At 40.1% G+C, this 16,109-nt stretch overlaps 1 protein-coding gene across 1 annotated transcript; it reads right to left on the minus strand.

Annotated features, from left to right (window-relative positions):
- Positions 1-4,018: 4,018 nt before the first annotated feature.
- Positions 4,019-16,109, minus strand: LOC121942419 (uncharacterized). Its single transcript, XM_042485624.2, has 5 exons — positions 15,962-16,109; positions 12,421-13,424; positions 8,342-8,513; positions 5,980-6,146; positions 4,019-5,843 (listed from the first exon to the last, which is right to left on the minus strand). Exons 1-5 carry the CDS (start codon positions 16,101-16,103, stop codon positions 5,694-5,696), a joined length of 1,635 nt encoding a protein of 544 aa, XP_042341558.2. The 5' UTR covers positions 16,104-16,109; the 3' UTR covers positions 4,019-5,693.

Raw genomic sequence — 16,109 nt, forward strand, 5'->3', positions numbered from 1 at the left:
ACATGGTGTCCAGTCCACTCAGTGTCCAAAGTTTTAATTTATGTATAATTGATTTCTCACAGGAAAGAACAATAAGCTTTCTGTTGTGTTTCATCGTGTAGCGGTATGCAGCACCTGTTTCCTCTGTTACACATTCAGCCTTGTTAAACAAAGTAAAACGTGTGTTTCTTCTTTTTTTAAAAAAATCATTATTATTATTATTATCTCTCTCACTTGCACACTGTTCATCATCTGATGCAAAGAATCCCATATTCTCTTCTCTGCTGCTTTGAAGCATCTCTGTAACCATGGCAGAGTCACTGCAGGCCCACACAGAGAGAAGATAAAACCGAGCCGATCAACAAAATCTCATTTACTTTGCCTCCCCCAGCAGAGGAGGGCAGATCAGAGGAATGAAGAAAGAAAAGCATGTCTGTATCAAATGCTTCACAGACTCATGCCAGGAGTTTTATTTCCTATCCTTTACACTAAACAGGATGTGCAGTATTTTGTGCTTTCATGGTTAAAGGATTTATTCCCAAGCAACACAGAAGCATCTTGGGAAAACATTTTCTTAAAGGTATACTATGCAGGAACTGTCAGTTTCCGAAAACAAGCGGAAACCTCACCATTGTGCCAAAAGCTGCAGTTCCTAAAATGTCTACTTGAGGCTGATTCCTTCATTGCCTCTTTCTTTCATCCAAATATGGGGTGCATTCCAAATTGGATTCTTTTTCCTTTTCTTTTTACTGCAGCTGCCCTTACAAAGTATGTACTGTTACATGTAGTATGTAGACACTCAGAACATATTACTTTTTCATAACACTGCACACTGAACTTTGACCTTCTTCTTTATAATAATAATAATAATAAACTTTATTACAGACTCAATGGTCCAGTTAAGAGCAAGACAATACATACAAAAGATATAAAAGACACATAGAAGTACCATACACAACATATTCACAATGCAATAAGATCACTTAATAAAAAAAATAAAAAAATAAATAAAAAATCCCCAACACAATATGTACAGATCACTTAAAAAACAATTAAAAAAGTCAATGACCACAGAGGAGACTACTATACCAATGCTTCCATATCCTGGACATATAGCGTGTAGTGCTCAATTTGATGCTTGTCAAAGCCATGATTATACAGTTCTCAGAGTTGTTCAGCCAACCTATAAATTTATACATCAAATTTCTCAATGAGGCTTGCAGTGTATTAGGACCTGCAGACACGAACATCTCGCTGACGCTACACCAACGTGGTCTCCTCAACAGAATTCTCAAAGCATCATTGTAAGCTACCTGAATTTTACGCAGGCTTGCTTTGCTGTAATTAGACCACAGGTGGGCAGTATAGAGAGGAGTGCAGTGTGCTCTGAACAAAGCCACCTTCACTCTATCTGTACATGCACCAAACTTGCAAAGCAAACTGTTTGCTTGAGCATATAGAGAACGGCACTGCCTGTAAATGTCTTGGTCATCCTTCAACTGATCTGTAATGAGATGCCCAAGATACTTAACTTGGCTCATACATCTCAAGTTATTACCTGCCAATTTGAAGGTAGGAAACATTAGACATTTGTCCTCCTTTGTTTATATATCAGTTAACCTAGAGATAAAAAAACCCCCACCATTCCCTGAGTTCGCTATACAGGGAGCCAACCCAGAGGCTTCTACTGCTGTTATTTGCTATGTATATAGCTTATTTAGCTGCATAAAATTTAACTTTTAAAATATGACTGCATAAATTGTAGATTCTAACATATTATATTACAACAGTAAAATTACATATGCCTGTCGTTATTTAACATATACGTCCTTTTGTTGTGAGAAATCTTTATGATTATTTTGTTCTCTTAAACAATTAATATTCCTGTCTGACTGGTCACCAGTTACCAGTCACTTTAATGCTCTGTCATCCATCATCATTTGCCTCTGACAGCTGTCCACAAGCTATCAGAGCTGCCATCAGTTTGCAGCTCACTCAGTCATATCCTCCGCTGGCCAGACAAGCTTGCTGACTTGCATATTGCAAAATCTAACCAGATGCATTCTTTTTTTAAAAGTGGAAGTGAAAGCATGTCCCTGATTCATTCTTGTTTGTTGTATCTGCCTTTTTCCGGCACTGTGTCGGCAATTTTCGTTGCTTCCTCTTGGATGCATGCTGCTTACAGTCTAGTGCCTGGTTTCTACCTTTTTATAAAGTCCTGACTTCCAGTGTACACTGAATTTTACTTCCTGCATTTATTAAATGTATACTATACAGTTGGGTACAAAAAACAAAAAACAAAGCCAGTACATTCTCATATTGTACTTACTACAAATAAATATATTGAATAACCTTTATTCTGGACTCTCTTACCTTGAGCACATCTGGAGCGTTTCACGTCACTTCATGGACAGAAGTGATGGTTTAAGCCAGTAGAAGGTGCAAATGACAGAGTGTGGAATGGACCATGAATGGGAAGCATGATTTGAAATGATGAGTGTAATTAAGTGCGAGAATGTGTTTTCCATCCAACTGGACCCGTGAGATATACATTTCCACATTTTACAAATTGTGATGATTTTCTGGCTCACAAGGACCCTGGCAGTGACATTTTCTGCATGGCTGTGTGTATTACTTTGTGCACTGTTGTGTGTTTATGTGGCAGTAGACACATTTGTTTGACGATTTGATATGACATAAGATCACCCCAGGAGTTAGATTGCATCACCTTTGAATTGCACATCGTGTGGATATTTATAACTGTTGGAGGGATGTCGCCCACTATGAATGGGAAACAATGACTAAAAGATTTAGTCATGGAGCGTACATTTGTCACAACACCTCTTTCAGGACCAGATGATTGGAAGTCATCCACAGTGAGAAATATAGTAGGAAAGACCTAGGAAAAGATTTTTATATGTCTCAGGAATGGGAATTAAAGGGACATTATGCATCCAAACTGAATTTTAATGGTGCTTTCCAGTATTTAGAGCAGCAACACTAATTCAGCCATTTTGGGAAATGACTCAATCAAAAATGTAAATAATGCTGCGTGAGGCTGCAGGGGTTGTGCAACAGCTTTATTGTATGATGAGAGAGGTTGTGCAATATGTTGCTGGCTCATATCACTGGTTGTGCAATATGTGAAATTTGTGTTTATGATGAGCTTCAGTACATCCTGCCTTGTTTATTTGTTGTTTGTTTTATAGAATTCGAATTTTACCATAAAGGTAGCTATATGATACATTTACCTAAGGGGACAATGATTTATATTGTACTGTATTGTGTATTGTAGGTTAACATAGCATATTGTATTGTAGCATAGCATAGCATAGCGTAGTGAATGGTATCACATGGTATCATATTGTACTGTATTGTATTTTATATCATATCGTATCGTAGCATAGTGTAGTATCTTTTCCAGATCAGCAAGACTTCCTACCGTGAAGCAAAAAAAACCTGCCATAATGGCTTTATGTCTGGTTCCAGCATCTGTCTTTCAGTGATATCATCATTACAGTCTCCTGTTCAGCTTCAGGAGAAAGTTATTTACGGGATGATACTGGTGGTGCTCCATATATTAAACAATTACATACATAGCCAACCTCTTGCTTATTGCAGCTGCAGCTAATGCCTGCCTCTGTGGTTTATTTGCCATCATGTTTAAATGAAAAAGAATAGAGGCCACACCGGCATCCACTCACTTATGGTATAGTTTTGGTTGATGAGGTGGGTGTACCACCATGCTGATGGGTGGGTACCAAGGAGGATGTGGGTTTAGGCTACTCTTCCATATATTCCAATGGCTTTTTGGCTGCTAAGTGGGTATACTGTAAGCATCCAGAAAAAGCAGTGAGTATACCGTGTATTACTGCATGTACTTTCCATTACACCACTGCACTCACTGTCTATAGGCTCATTCTTTTTCAGATAGATAAAAAGTACAGTAAGTCATCTTTTAGGCTGAATGTTTTTGCTCTTAATTTTGCTCCGCAATAATGTTAATTTGATGTGGCAGTGTAGATGTTCGCAGAATGAAAACTCTCTGTGCTGCTACATTCCCAGAACTTTTTAATGCATAAAATGACCAAATTAACACATTTTCTTCACAAACAAATATTTTATCATGGTTGGTTTTCTAGGTTTGGTGTTCCAGTAATATATTAGGCATCTTTCAAAGAAATAAATACTGTCCCAAAAATCCACATCTTTGGCAAAATTCCTTTGAATGAAGGAATTCTGAAATCTATAATCTTTGTTCCCTTTTAGAAGTAAAGACATTCATTTACAGTTGAGACAAAACATGTCACCAGCAGGCATCAACATGGTCAATATATCTTAAATACACAATTCCTTCTTTAAAAAAACAAAAAACAATTAAATGTCAGTATTAATACAGATTTAATATTTAGTCGTTATTATATATGTTATGGCTGCTGAATAAATGATTAGAATTAAAAGGTAGGTTTTTCAAATATTGAAATGAAAGTGTTATATAATTATTTCTTACATCTTTATTCTGAGAACTGTGGTGTTGCCCTTTTAACTCTGTTGCTGATGCTGACAAGAGGCCAGACAAAAGCCAGCTTAAACCCTTAAATTAAAGAGTAATATTATATTAATGTTCATTGTGGCTAAAACTAGGTATTTGTTTTGTTTTGTTTTATTCCCAATGAGTAGCATTATTTTAACTGTTTTAGTTGTCCAATTTAATTATCCAATTCCACTTCCAAATGAATAGGTGTGTGTATCTGATGAATTTTAATATTTATTTATTGTAAAATAAACCACATCCATTTCAGTCTCTATCTCACAGTGTACCATTGACTGCAGAGAAAATTGTCAGTCCACGTGAAAGTCATCATGCAGTCAAGCTAAATGGAATTCTTCACAGAGGCCTCTGAGCCGTCATGATTCAAAGTCACTGCTGCAGATTGTCTTCAATAATAAAATCCAACAGCAGGGGAGCTACAGTGTATGAGAAGTGCATGACAGTCAGCAATGCTATTTGGTGATGCTGCTGCTTGGTAACAATCGTCTGTTTCGCATTATTGTTGAATAATGTTGTAGCTATTACAGAACGTTTTGTGGAATAAAAGGGAAAAAAACTTACCAGTCCTGAACAAAAATAAAACAATAATACCGCAGGCATGTCACACAAAGTGAAGCCACTGTAACGGTCTCATACATATTCATAAGGAGAGGTGTTTACAGTACTGTACATGGACAAATACTGGCACAGTAACACACCACAGCAAACCACAAGCAGAGTGGCAACATACTGTATATGATCTGGAACTTGAACATTTGTAGCCTCTGGGCACAATACAAACAGCACCACAACATCAGCACAAGTTGCATACAACCAAAATGATACAGTTATACAGATTTAAGAAGTCACAGTGGAAATAATCACAAAGGCAATGTCTGGATGCAAAATACTGTTGATATGGAGAAAGCAGCCGCACATCCCTCCTCCATCCAGCAACCAGTGCCTCTCTCTCTCTGTAAAGATCTATAGATCTGTTGATACGTTTTATGGAAATCTATCAAAGATGTCAAAGCTACCAAAAATCCACAACAGAATAAAAAGAAATACTTTAAAGCGTGTACACCCCAATTGTATTATTATTATTACGATCTTACTCCACGCTCTCTTCATACACAGGGTAGAGGATGGACAGCGGCGCAGTCCCACAGTCTGTCAATCAGTCCTACAGCGCATCTGATTGGATGGTGTGCCAGCGAGCCGTCTCTATTTGCCCACGACTGCACATTTCCTTCCAGTGTCCCTGTCCCGCCTCTGATGCGTCGCTGCCAATCAACACACGACCTAGAATACTACTCTTAGTGTAGAGACGGCCCTGTAGGTACACAGAGATCACTGCATTAAAAATTTTAAAGATATATGTATAGTAACTAATACTTCAGCATATTAACAGAAAACTAAATTTTACTGTTAATATAAAATGTACATACAGAATTCAAATAACTTCCTACCTGCATGACAATAAACTCGAGGACCAATGGTAGCTCAGTGATGTCACCAGAGGGCAGGTCAAACAAGAAGGGAGCGTTCCAGACAGGATTTGGACCGCTTGCCCCTTTGGTTTCCTTGGTACCTATTACTTTCCCATCCTGACGTAAGTTGATGACAACATAATGGTCTGTGGGAAAAAATTACATCCAGTGAGGATTTATCTTGCTGCTGTTTATGTTTAGATTTTCTTACTGTATTTAGTTGAAATGGTTCCTTTCTGCAAGGGTGTCAGCATTGTGTACTGCAATCTTGTCTGTTGTGTTGTTTTAACTCTACATGAAGCTGTCTGCACATGCTGATCTACATCCTCAAAACCCTCTCTGAAGCTTTCTCCACTGTCACTGTTCCAAATCTGCATCATCACTTGCAAAATATAATTTCCCTTGTAAATCCATTCTAGCATGCTAATTGGATTTACTAAAATTAAAAGGCAATGCGTCATTTTCAGACAAGAGTTGTGCATCTGCAGAGAGCATGCATTCAGACAGATTTCGAGAGCACTTTGATCATGAGACTCACAAAGAACATGTAACTGACCACGCAGCCTAGAACTGTCACCTTAAGTGTGAGACACCAAAACATAAAAGTTGTTTTCCTCTTACAGAATTGCCTGCTCCCTCATCTCCTTGCCAGCATCATCAAAGCAGAGCTTTAAATCAGATGCAGTGAGATATGATGCAGACAGGACAGGAAATGACAGTGGGCTGATCAGTTCCTAATCTGATTACACTACAAGCCAATCAGGGATCCAGTCTGTCTGCCTGTGGCTTAGACAATAGAGAAGAATACAGACAGAGGCTATAAACCTCAGGAGCAGTTTACATGTCGGCTTATGAGCTCATGTACATTGCAGCTTACAGTATCAGTATGGTAACAATACTTGTTACTAAAAGTGCAGGCACAAACTTGGTGGTTTAAAGGTGTATGCAAATGTGCGAAAAGTCAGTAGAAAAACAGTTAAAATAAATTAAAAAAGAAATCATACATTTTAAATCTCAGAAATGGAAGTCTTTTACCATACAATATGACAGTCAGTTCTTAAAGTTCCCACTATTTCTATATTGTCAGTGGTTCACATGACTATTTGTATGTGAGAATTGTTGCTTGTTTGAGGAACCCACAAAAAGGTTATAACTTGACTCTGCAATTCCCCTCAACTCCACAACATTTTAGCCTCTTTCAGCTCTCTGTTTTTTCTGATTGCAGCATTATTGTTTGGGTTTACAGCTTTCCTGTTTACAGCAATAAAATTCAACTCACATAAACTGACTGCATGCTGCTAAGCATCAGTCACCTGACAGGCAAAGATAGCGGCAAGGCCAGTAAACAAAGTGGAGCATTTAGCATCTAAAGCACCAGATACAGTATTTCTCTTTGCAGTTGGCGGGGCGCAAAACAGAGTTAAAATAGTGAATATTGGACTTACATTCATCAAGTGTCAAGAATTGCCCAATGTTGCTCTGTAACTGCTCGATGTGTGAATAGGCAGCTGTTTGCTTACAAGTTTGTAATATCAACTTAAAGGTGATGATATGTCAGTATGGCTGCTTGTTATTTTGCAATCATGAGCCAAAAATAAGTTATTGCAAGTTCTAGAAAGAAAAATTAAACACAGGGGGCTGGCAGTTGGGTTTAGGCAACAGAACTAGTTGGTTAGGGTTAGGAGAAGATCAACATTAGTCACGTCACTTCACTCATTAAACTAATGACTCAACACCGACTTACTTTCACATGCACACGAACATCGTCTCCCTGATCAAAGTCCTGTGCTTGTTGGACCCATCCACTTCCATTTCCACCTGCCCTGAGTGGACTTTATCTCTCATTATACTATGTCAGTTCGTCTGAACAGGTAAACATTGGAGTTGGTTGAAAGGCCAATGCGTCTGATACAGACCCCAAAGGGGGGCATTGTCTGTCTGTATCTGACACCGAGGGCCACTGTGCAAGCAGCATTCTTTATGCGCTGAGAGTTAGACCAGGCTAAATCACTACAATAATAACAATAGTAATATAGTTTTACTGAACATCTGCAACTAAAGTCTGAAACTAGAGTAAACAGATCCCAAACCAGTTGTTAATGTGTCTCTAACAAAGTCAACTTATCAAGAACAGCCTCTGTCATTTGTAATTCTAACCTGACCTCTTGTAAAGCAAATACAGACTGACACTGTCATCCTTACCTAACCTTATCCAAGTAGCTGAAGTTGCCAAAAACTTAAAAGATGTGGCACAGGATCAAAAAACACTCTTGTAGGGAATTATGTAAGGCAATGACAAACAATCCATTTTATTGTTTAGGTAGATGGATAAGATCTTTACCTGGAGCTCCTGGGATGCGTGTGAGCTTGGCCAGATTCTCAGCCTTTCGGACCATCACCTTGATGCGCTGGGCCAGCGCCTGGTACTGCAGCAGGATGAAAAGCTGGCCCAAGGCCCGCGGCACACACACCGAGCTCTTCCTGTGACCCAACGTTTCCTGAGAACTCACGCTCTGAAAAAGAGAAAGAAAAAGAAGTGAGAGACTTAGTAGTGGAGAGAGGGAAAAACGTCTTCTTTCACTCAGCAGATGTTCCCTTCATCATTTGGGAGGCCGGGAATGAAACCAAAGAGAGACACCAAGAGATTGGAGCAGATTCAAGCTGCAAAGCACTTAAAACCCATGATCATGAACATTTTTCTGTAATTCTGTCAGTGAATGAGTCAACCAAGGCTCCAATACTGTCAGAATCAATGTTTCAGCTCCCCTTCATAGGGATTGGCTGTGAATCACTGCCTGTCAAAGTAATGGAACAGGTCATGAGTTTTCATTTGAGTCAGTTGTTCTTCATCAGAGGAATAAATCTAAAATATAATCACTTTTATTCATGAGGCATCTTGAATTGACCTGCCTGAGGAGCTCAGCTCAGCTCAATCTGTATCACAGATTCAGTCACTTAAAACTAATATGTGGTTATATGTAGCTGTCAGGGTTACGCATTTTCTTGCCAATTATTTGGTCTAAAATAATAAAGACACTCTGGGTAAAAGTAACAGCTATGTGTAAGTATGATGGTAATTTCCATCTGATTTCATGCCAGATCTCATTAGCTTGCATTGTTTGGGTGCAGTGAGTCACCGTCTGCTGTCAGCTGGCTGAGTGTTAGCCCGCCAGCAACTTTCGGCGGCCGGGTAGCAGAGTGTGAAGGCGATTTCATCCAACAAGTGAGTTTCGGTTCACTGCCTCTGTCTGTCACTAGCACTTTGCCTCAGAGGCTGTCACTCACACATACACTGCCTTTTACATAGAGGGAGTGGCATAATTCTGCAAACACATTGCCAGACAAACCTTAAAGCAATAGCAGGAATTGTTCAACTTTTCATCAAACTTTATAGCTGATAACAATCACTTTATAAGATGTTTAGAAGCAGTTCCCAGAATTTGGTAATACCAGAATTGTGACACAACACAACTCAGAATAAAATCTGACTCCAAGTATTTTTTTTTTCACATCCTACCTTCTTTATAGTATTGACTATTAAAGGTACAGTGTATAAGATTTAGATGAATTAAGTGGTATCTGTGAAGATTGCCATTCGCCATAATTCCTCATAATTTCCCTCAGTGTTCTATGTTAAGGAGGTTTTTACCAGAAGCCAAATTACCTGCAGAGGTCTCCATTTTTCCAGAATGAATGGACCTGGTGATTCAAACCAGTAAAAACACTGAATAAAGCAGTTTAACATTACATTCTCTGACACTGTTTGGCTTGCCAGAGACTTCCACATGCCCAGTCTGCTAATGTATGCTCAACTTTTTTCTCTGATAACTTAAGATCCAAACATTTGGGAGATTTTAAGCGCAAGACGATTTATTTGCAGAGATCTGTTAATGGCCCAGGTGTTTCAAACCAGTAAAAACAATGAATAAAGCAGATTCATGTAAAAAAAAATAATAAATATTTATCTATTTATGCGATGCTGCTCGGTACTCGTCATTGTGATGGGCTGCTAACGTTTTTTGTTTGATGGTGATCTCCATTAAAGAGGACTTGCTCTCCATGTAGCTACAAACAACAAATTTTAAGGTAAAGAAAACACAGGCATTCCCATTTTCAGGTGATTATCTGCTAAAGAAAATGTATTTTATACCATTTCTTGCAATATATTCCCCCTAACTCTACACACTGGACCTCTGACAAAAACTCTGTGAGCTACAAGGAATTTTGATTTGATTCATAAATCATGAATTACAACTCCACCATTGTCCTCCCGTGAAAACCACGTTGCAGTTTTAGAATGCAATTTCTGCTCCTTGTGATGCGAAACAATTGCCAGCATGTTACTTATCAAACTCCAACTCAGCAGCATTGTGTTACTTTTTTTTCACCCTGCCAGTCCAATACAGTTGCATTCCAAATGTTATTCTTATCCATGACTGACAACAAGCTGAGATTAGTGGCCATTTGCAGAGAGTAATGTATGACTATGAAAAAAAATATAGATCGTGCCATGCCCAGAAAACTATGAATTTCATGCTGAATATCCTGATATTTAATATCAGCACTGTCGTCAGACTGCTTTTGTGCTGAAATGCATAATCCTTAAACTGCTGCCACGTCATGCTCCCTATTCTAAGGCAGTGCCATAACAAGCAATGTAATGCAGATGAATAATTATCAATACTCAAACCTGGTTCCATTACATTGATTACAAAACCTGGTGTTTTTACTATAAATCCTGGAAGTGCCTACACTAATAGATGGAGTCACTGCTGCACAGCCTCCGTACACACACCCACTCTTTAAAACGATGCTGCTCTTTCATAGCAACCTCCCACTCCACATCCACACAGTCACAGACACTCACACCCGGCAGCTGCTGTCATTATGAAAGAGGAAGGTAATTTTGGGGACAGAGGTAAGATCACCTGACTCTGATGTTCACATAAATGTAAAATGGAAGAACTGTGGTGGCCTCTGGCATAAGGAGTAACTGACTGAGTAATGTCTACTAAAACAACAGGACCCCCTCCCTTCAAAAGCCAGTTATTAATGCCCTCTGGCAGGGTTTCTACAGAGCCGCAGAGGGCATGACGTGGGCGCGCTGCCAATTTTCTGCACTCTCCTTGTTTGCTCTGCAGTCGCTAACAACAATATCACCATGACTAACAACAGTGGAAAACTGGCTAATGGGCAAGCTGATTAGAAGTTACATTCCTTAATGGATAAAACGTGATATGTGCTATATATATGTCTGCGTGCGCAACTTTGCTATCCATTAAATCAACTGAAAATGCAGACATTGCTAAAAAGAAAGAAATTGCGCAGTGCGTATGCTAAGATCAGAGAGAGCAATGCATTAAGTCAGTGCCCACGTACACACAGACACACACTAAAACCAAAATCCACCCTCATTTAATCTGGACATCACGACATAACACACATCACCATGTCTTTGATCATTATGTTCTAGTCCATTTTGTCACTGTTTGCGTGAGACTAAAGTTGCCATGCTGTCTACGGTCTGTGCAAAATCTTGACTGGATCTGACAGGACCAAAAAGGACGTGAGAAAAAGCCTTATTACATAACATACAGCTGCAACTTTAGCCAGCCAATCAAATTAGCCTACTGACTTGAAAGTCACATCATGTTAGAGGTTGCTTCTTTTCATTTAAAGCAACCATGTGAAACTGATTATTCACTTTTTTGCTGAGATTAGATCTGAAGATCGATACTACTCTCACTAGTCCATGCATTATGAAGCTGTAGCCACCAGCCAGCTAGCTCTGCTTAGCTTAGCATAAAGACAGTAAAGTTGCGCTATGTAACCCCCGTGAAACAACAAATTGTCATTTTAACACTTAGTTTTTTGTACACAGATGAAACCAATAAGATATAAAGTGCTTTCGGTGAGCTTCAGAGGTGCTTGTAGGTGGACTTTGTTACCTGTGGACAGTGCCAGACTGGCAGTTTCCTTCTGTTTCTGGTCTTGTGCTAAGCTGATTGCAGTAGCTTCATATTTACCATACTGATGTGAGAATGGTATTGATATTCACATCTTACTCTCGGCAAGAGGACGGATTAATGTATTTCCCAAAATGTTAAAACTTTTCTTTTAAAGAGTGTTTTGACCAGAGAGAGCTGGTTATTGATTTTTCAATTTCCTAAGCTAGCCAGAGACCATATTTTTTCCTCCTTTCCAGCAGGTGCACTGATCGAACTGGTCCAGCGCAGTGCATTCTGGTAGTTGTAGGTTTTCTATCTGACACAAGCAAAAGCTGTAACCTTTTTCTCTGCTTTCTCTGTTTATTTCTCTTGCATAGACAGCCTAGTTTTATGAGAAGTACATCTTTCTAGTTGTCAAACACTTCAACTAATTGTAATGCTAAAGCTAGTGCATTAATGCTACAATCACTACCTTTTTCAGCTTGATTTTAGTTGGACTGAGCTGCCTGGTGTAGGTGGTGGTAGTGTCAGGCTCCCAATCCATGTGCTCACAGGGCATCTCCACAACGCCCAGCGCAGCCTCTCTCAGGCCTGAGAAGTCCCTGCTGTAGACAGCAAGTCTCAAGGTGCAGGTGCGCAGCTCTTCCACAGAGCCCACCTGCAGCACAAAGCTCTGGTTGTGGAGGTCCGGGCTGAGGCTGCGGCGCCGAGAGGCTACTTGCTGAGGGGAGGGGCAGAGGGGAGGAAGGCTGGCCCGGACAAACACCCCGGTGCGCCTTCGACTGGCCCCTGAGAACCCAAGGATGTTGATCATCAGGGTGCCACAGGCAGAGGAGAAGAGCAAGGAGAAGTGTAACAGGGGAGGTGATTTGGACGAGATGGAGAGAGAGTTAGAGCCATACTGCGACAGATAGGACTCCCCCTGCTGGGTGGGAGCGCTGGCAGCACCAGCAGTCAGTCGACTTCTCTCGCTGTAAAGAAAACTTTCACCGCTCACAGTGCAGCGCCGACCCATTGCCCGACGGGACTTGGACACTAGGCTCAGCTTAGTGAGGGAGGGCAGAGAGGCCCTGCTATGACGTGGAGTTTTATTCTGTGGGCAGGGAACAGCTGGGGTGCTGAGGCGCCGCATTGGAAAAGAAGACCCAGGAGACTGCACCAGCTCAGCTGATCTGGTAGGGCTGTGGTCAAAGGGCAGAGCAGTGAGGTCATCCTCAGATGGAGAAGAGCTGCTTTTAGAGGAAGGGAACTCCAACACGTCTCCATCCAACTCCTCATACTGCTGCTTAACAGGCTGCGTACACGGAGACGGAGTCAATGTCACAGTCACCCTCTCAGTAGGATGAGAGGGCAAGAAAACTGCCTCCTTGTCCTCCGATGAAACACTCTTCCTTCTGCGATAGCAAAGGATGCAACCAAGAACCAGGCAGTAGCAGAACACAGCCAGGCCCACAGCCAGCAGGATCTGCAGGTGAACTAGACAGAAAACAAGGTGGTCACAGTTTTATAATATGTTCATGGGATTAATGCAGAGAATGAGAGTGAATCAAAAAGAAGAAAGCAACTGGTAAAAAAGAAATCGAGAGAAAACAGGAAAAAAATAGAGAAACTATATGAAGACATAACAGACTATGTCCCTTTAGTCTTTTGAGTGACCTGTCGGTCAAGAAAAAAAATGAAAAAGAGACTTTCAATGAAGCCAAATTCATTAGGAAAAATCTTAGGACATCTGACTCTAAACATTATCTTGTTCTGTGTGCACTCTGCGTCTTTGATGGGATTGAAGAGGAAGTGTCTCAGAGTTGTAATCATAATTGTATAAATGATTTTGTCACATTTGCTGCTTTGATCAAATGAAAGACCACACATGCAATACATTGGTTTCTGTTTCTCATGGTTATCAAATAAGCGTGTTTTTACTTCATCATTGGAGGATCTTACAGCTGCTTTGTTATTTTAACGCTTAACCAGTTTAACTATAACACCTGTCTTCCAATAAATAAAAATCAATACAAGAAGAAATAAAATTAAAGTTGACCCTAAATCCTACTACATCTTTTTGGCGTCGAAGGAGGAGTTGAGGAGTCTCGCATCCTGGGTAAAGAAGCTGCTCCATAGTCTGGCGGATCGGCAACGGATACTTCTGTATCTTTTTCCAGATGGCAGCAGGGTAAACAGCTCGATGGACAGGCCCTTAGCCAAGTACCTGCTAATGTCTGCTCACCTTTTTTTCTCTGATAACTTAAGATCCAGACATTGAGGAGGTTTAGCAGGAGACAAATTGCCCACAGAGTTCTCTTCCTCTCTGAAAGTAACTGAGCCAGTGCTTTAAACAAAATAAAGCACTGTCACATTTAAAAAAAATAAATAAATAAAATCTGCGTTTTTCCAACACTTTCGTCACAGAGGGGCCACAGACTACAATGGTAGATACAAAAAAGCCAGTGTTTGGTTTGTCCATATTGGGCTACTATAGAAATATGGCGGTGCAACATGTAGAGGACCTACTCTTTATGTAGATATTAACAGCTCATTCTGAGGTCATGAAAACACAATAATTCTATTTCAAGTGATTATCCACTAAAGAAAACATATATACTATATTCTATTCCTGCTAGTGTATCCTCCTAAATCCAACACACTGAACCTTTAAATTAACATAGATTTTTGAATAGAAAAATAAATAAAGCTCCAAGGCTTTGAACACAATGTGTTAAAAATCATGATGACAGAGCCGCCAGTCACAAAGAATGAAGCTGTTAAAGCTGAGCCCTGATGTTCATTTAGCATCAGATAATGAGGGTGTATTGGATGACTCATGCATCACACACACTGGTGGATAGTGGGGGGAAAACAAGGCTGGGAAGCTGTGAGCTTCAGCCAGTGACCATCACAAGGTAAACAACTACCACTGTGTGTGAAAAGCTGAATGTCTTTTGTTATTATCAATAAAAGCCATCATTTATTACAAAATCACACACAAAATTGTCTTAAATATCAGAATGTATTGAGTTTAGGTGCACAACATTGCTGTCAGGAACAAATGAGTTTAACCAGGAGCTAAACATTAAAAAAAAAACTCATCTGATTATCTGTGAGTGTGTCCCATTAAGTTCCACACATAAATCCTCATCACAAGAGACTTATCAGAGACTTAAAGCACCCTGCATGTGGTGCATGCTGAAGATGTGATCACTATCAAAGCAAGTGAGTGCTACCTGTCAGTCCCTTTGAGCCCTGCCTGTGCAGGCAGCAGGCAGCTCCTCAGACAGACTCCATTAAGAGATGAAAAGTACAGAAGGGCTGGATGCAGCAGCGACGGTAGGAAATTTAAGGTGATGGGATGGCTCTAAAATATGACTCAGCCAGAGGACGTGATTTGAGACAAAATGAGACGATGGTGAGCTTTGCCAAGTCAGCATTTGTCCCTATTTTGTTGCTGTGGTGTGCATGGGCTGCTGATACACTTCCCTCCATCATGCACACATTAAAAGCAATATGCAATGACTTTGTTTTGTGGACACCAGGGAGAATAGCTGCTGCGGTGCCGTAGCTAACAGGGATCCAGATCACTTTCTGCCAATATAGTCTTTACAATAACATAGTGTCAATGCAACCACAACCATTTGGAGCTTATTCTTACCTATTTTATTTGCCTACAACCTCTTGGTCCTTATTCATACAAAGTTATCTAAAACAAACAGAATCAGGGACACCTTCCAAATTACTTGCAGCCTCCCTGCACAGTTCATGTCTCACTTCTCTAAGTGCATAAACAAACCCTTAAACTGCCCTGTCCCCTTTAACTCTCCTTAATATTTCTGTAAAGCAGAAAAAAACGGCAACATATTGATCTTTCTTAATGAAATATGTGCTACATCCTCATATTTGCTTTTCTCCCTGTCCGAAAAAATAAACAAAGTGGCTAGAAATTACAACGAATAAGGAGATTAAAGACTAAACAAAAGCAGTAAATGTAAAAAAAAACAAAAAAAACAATTAAGGTTTCCTACCTCCCAGCGTGTACTGCGACATGTTCCCATACACTTTGTGTGTGTGTGTGTGTGTGTGTGTTGAGTCAGTGTGAGCGCTGTTTATGAGAGCGGTCCATCGCCAGTGCGCAGGGATCTGAAGCCTTCCAGCCAATGGCTTCATCGGGTG

Source organism: Plectropomus leopardus, chromosome 1 (assembly GCF_026936395.1).
Source record: "Plectropomus leopardus strain MGB_pleo_1.0 chromosome 1, ASM2693639v1, whole genome shotgun sequence".
Lineage (NCBI taxonomy): Eukaryota > Metazoa > Chordata > Actinopteri > Perciformes > Serranidae > Plectropomus > Plectropomus leopardus.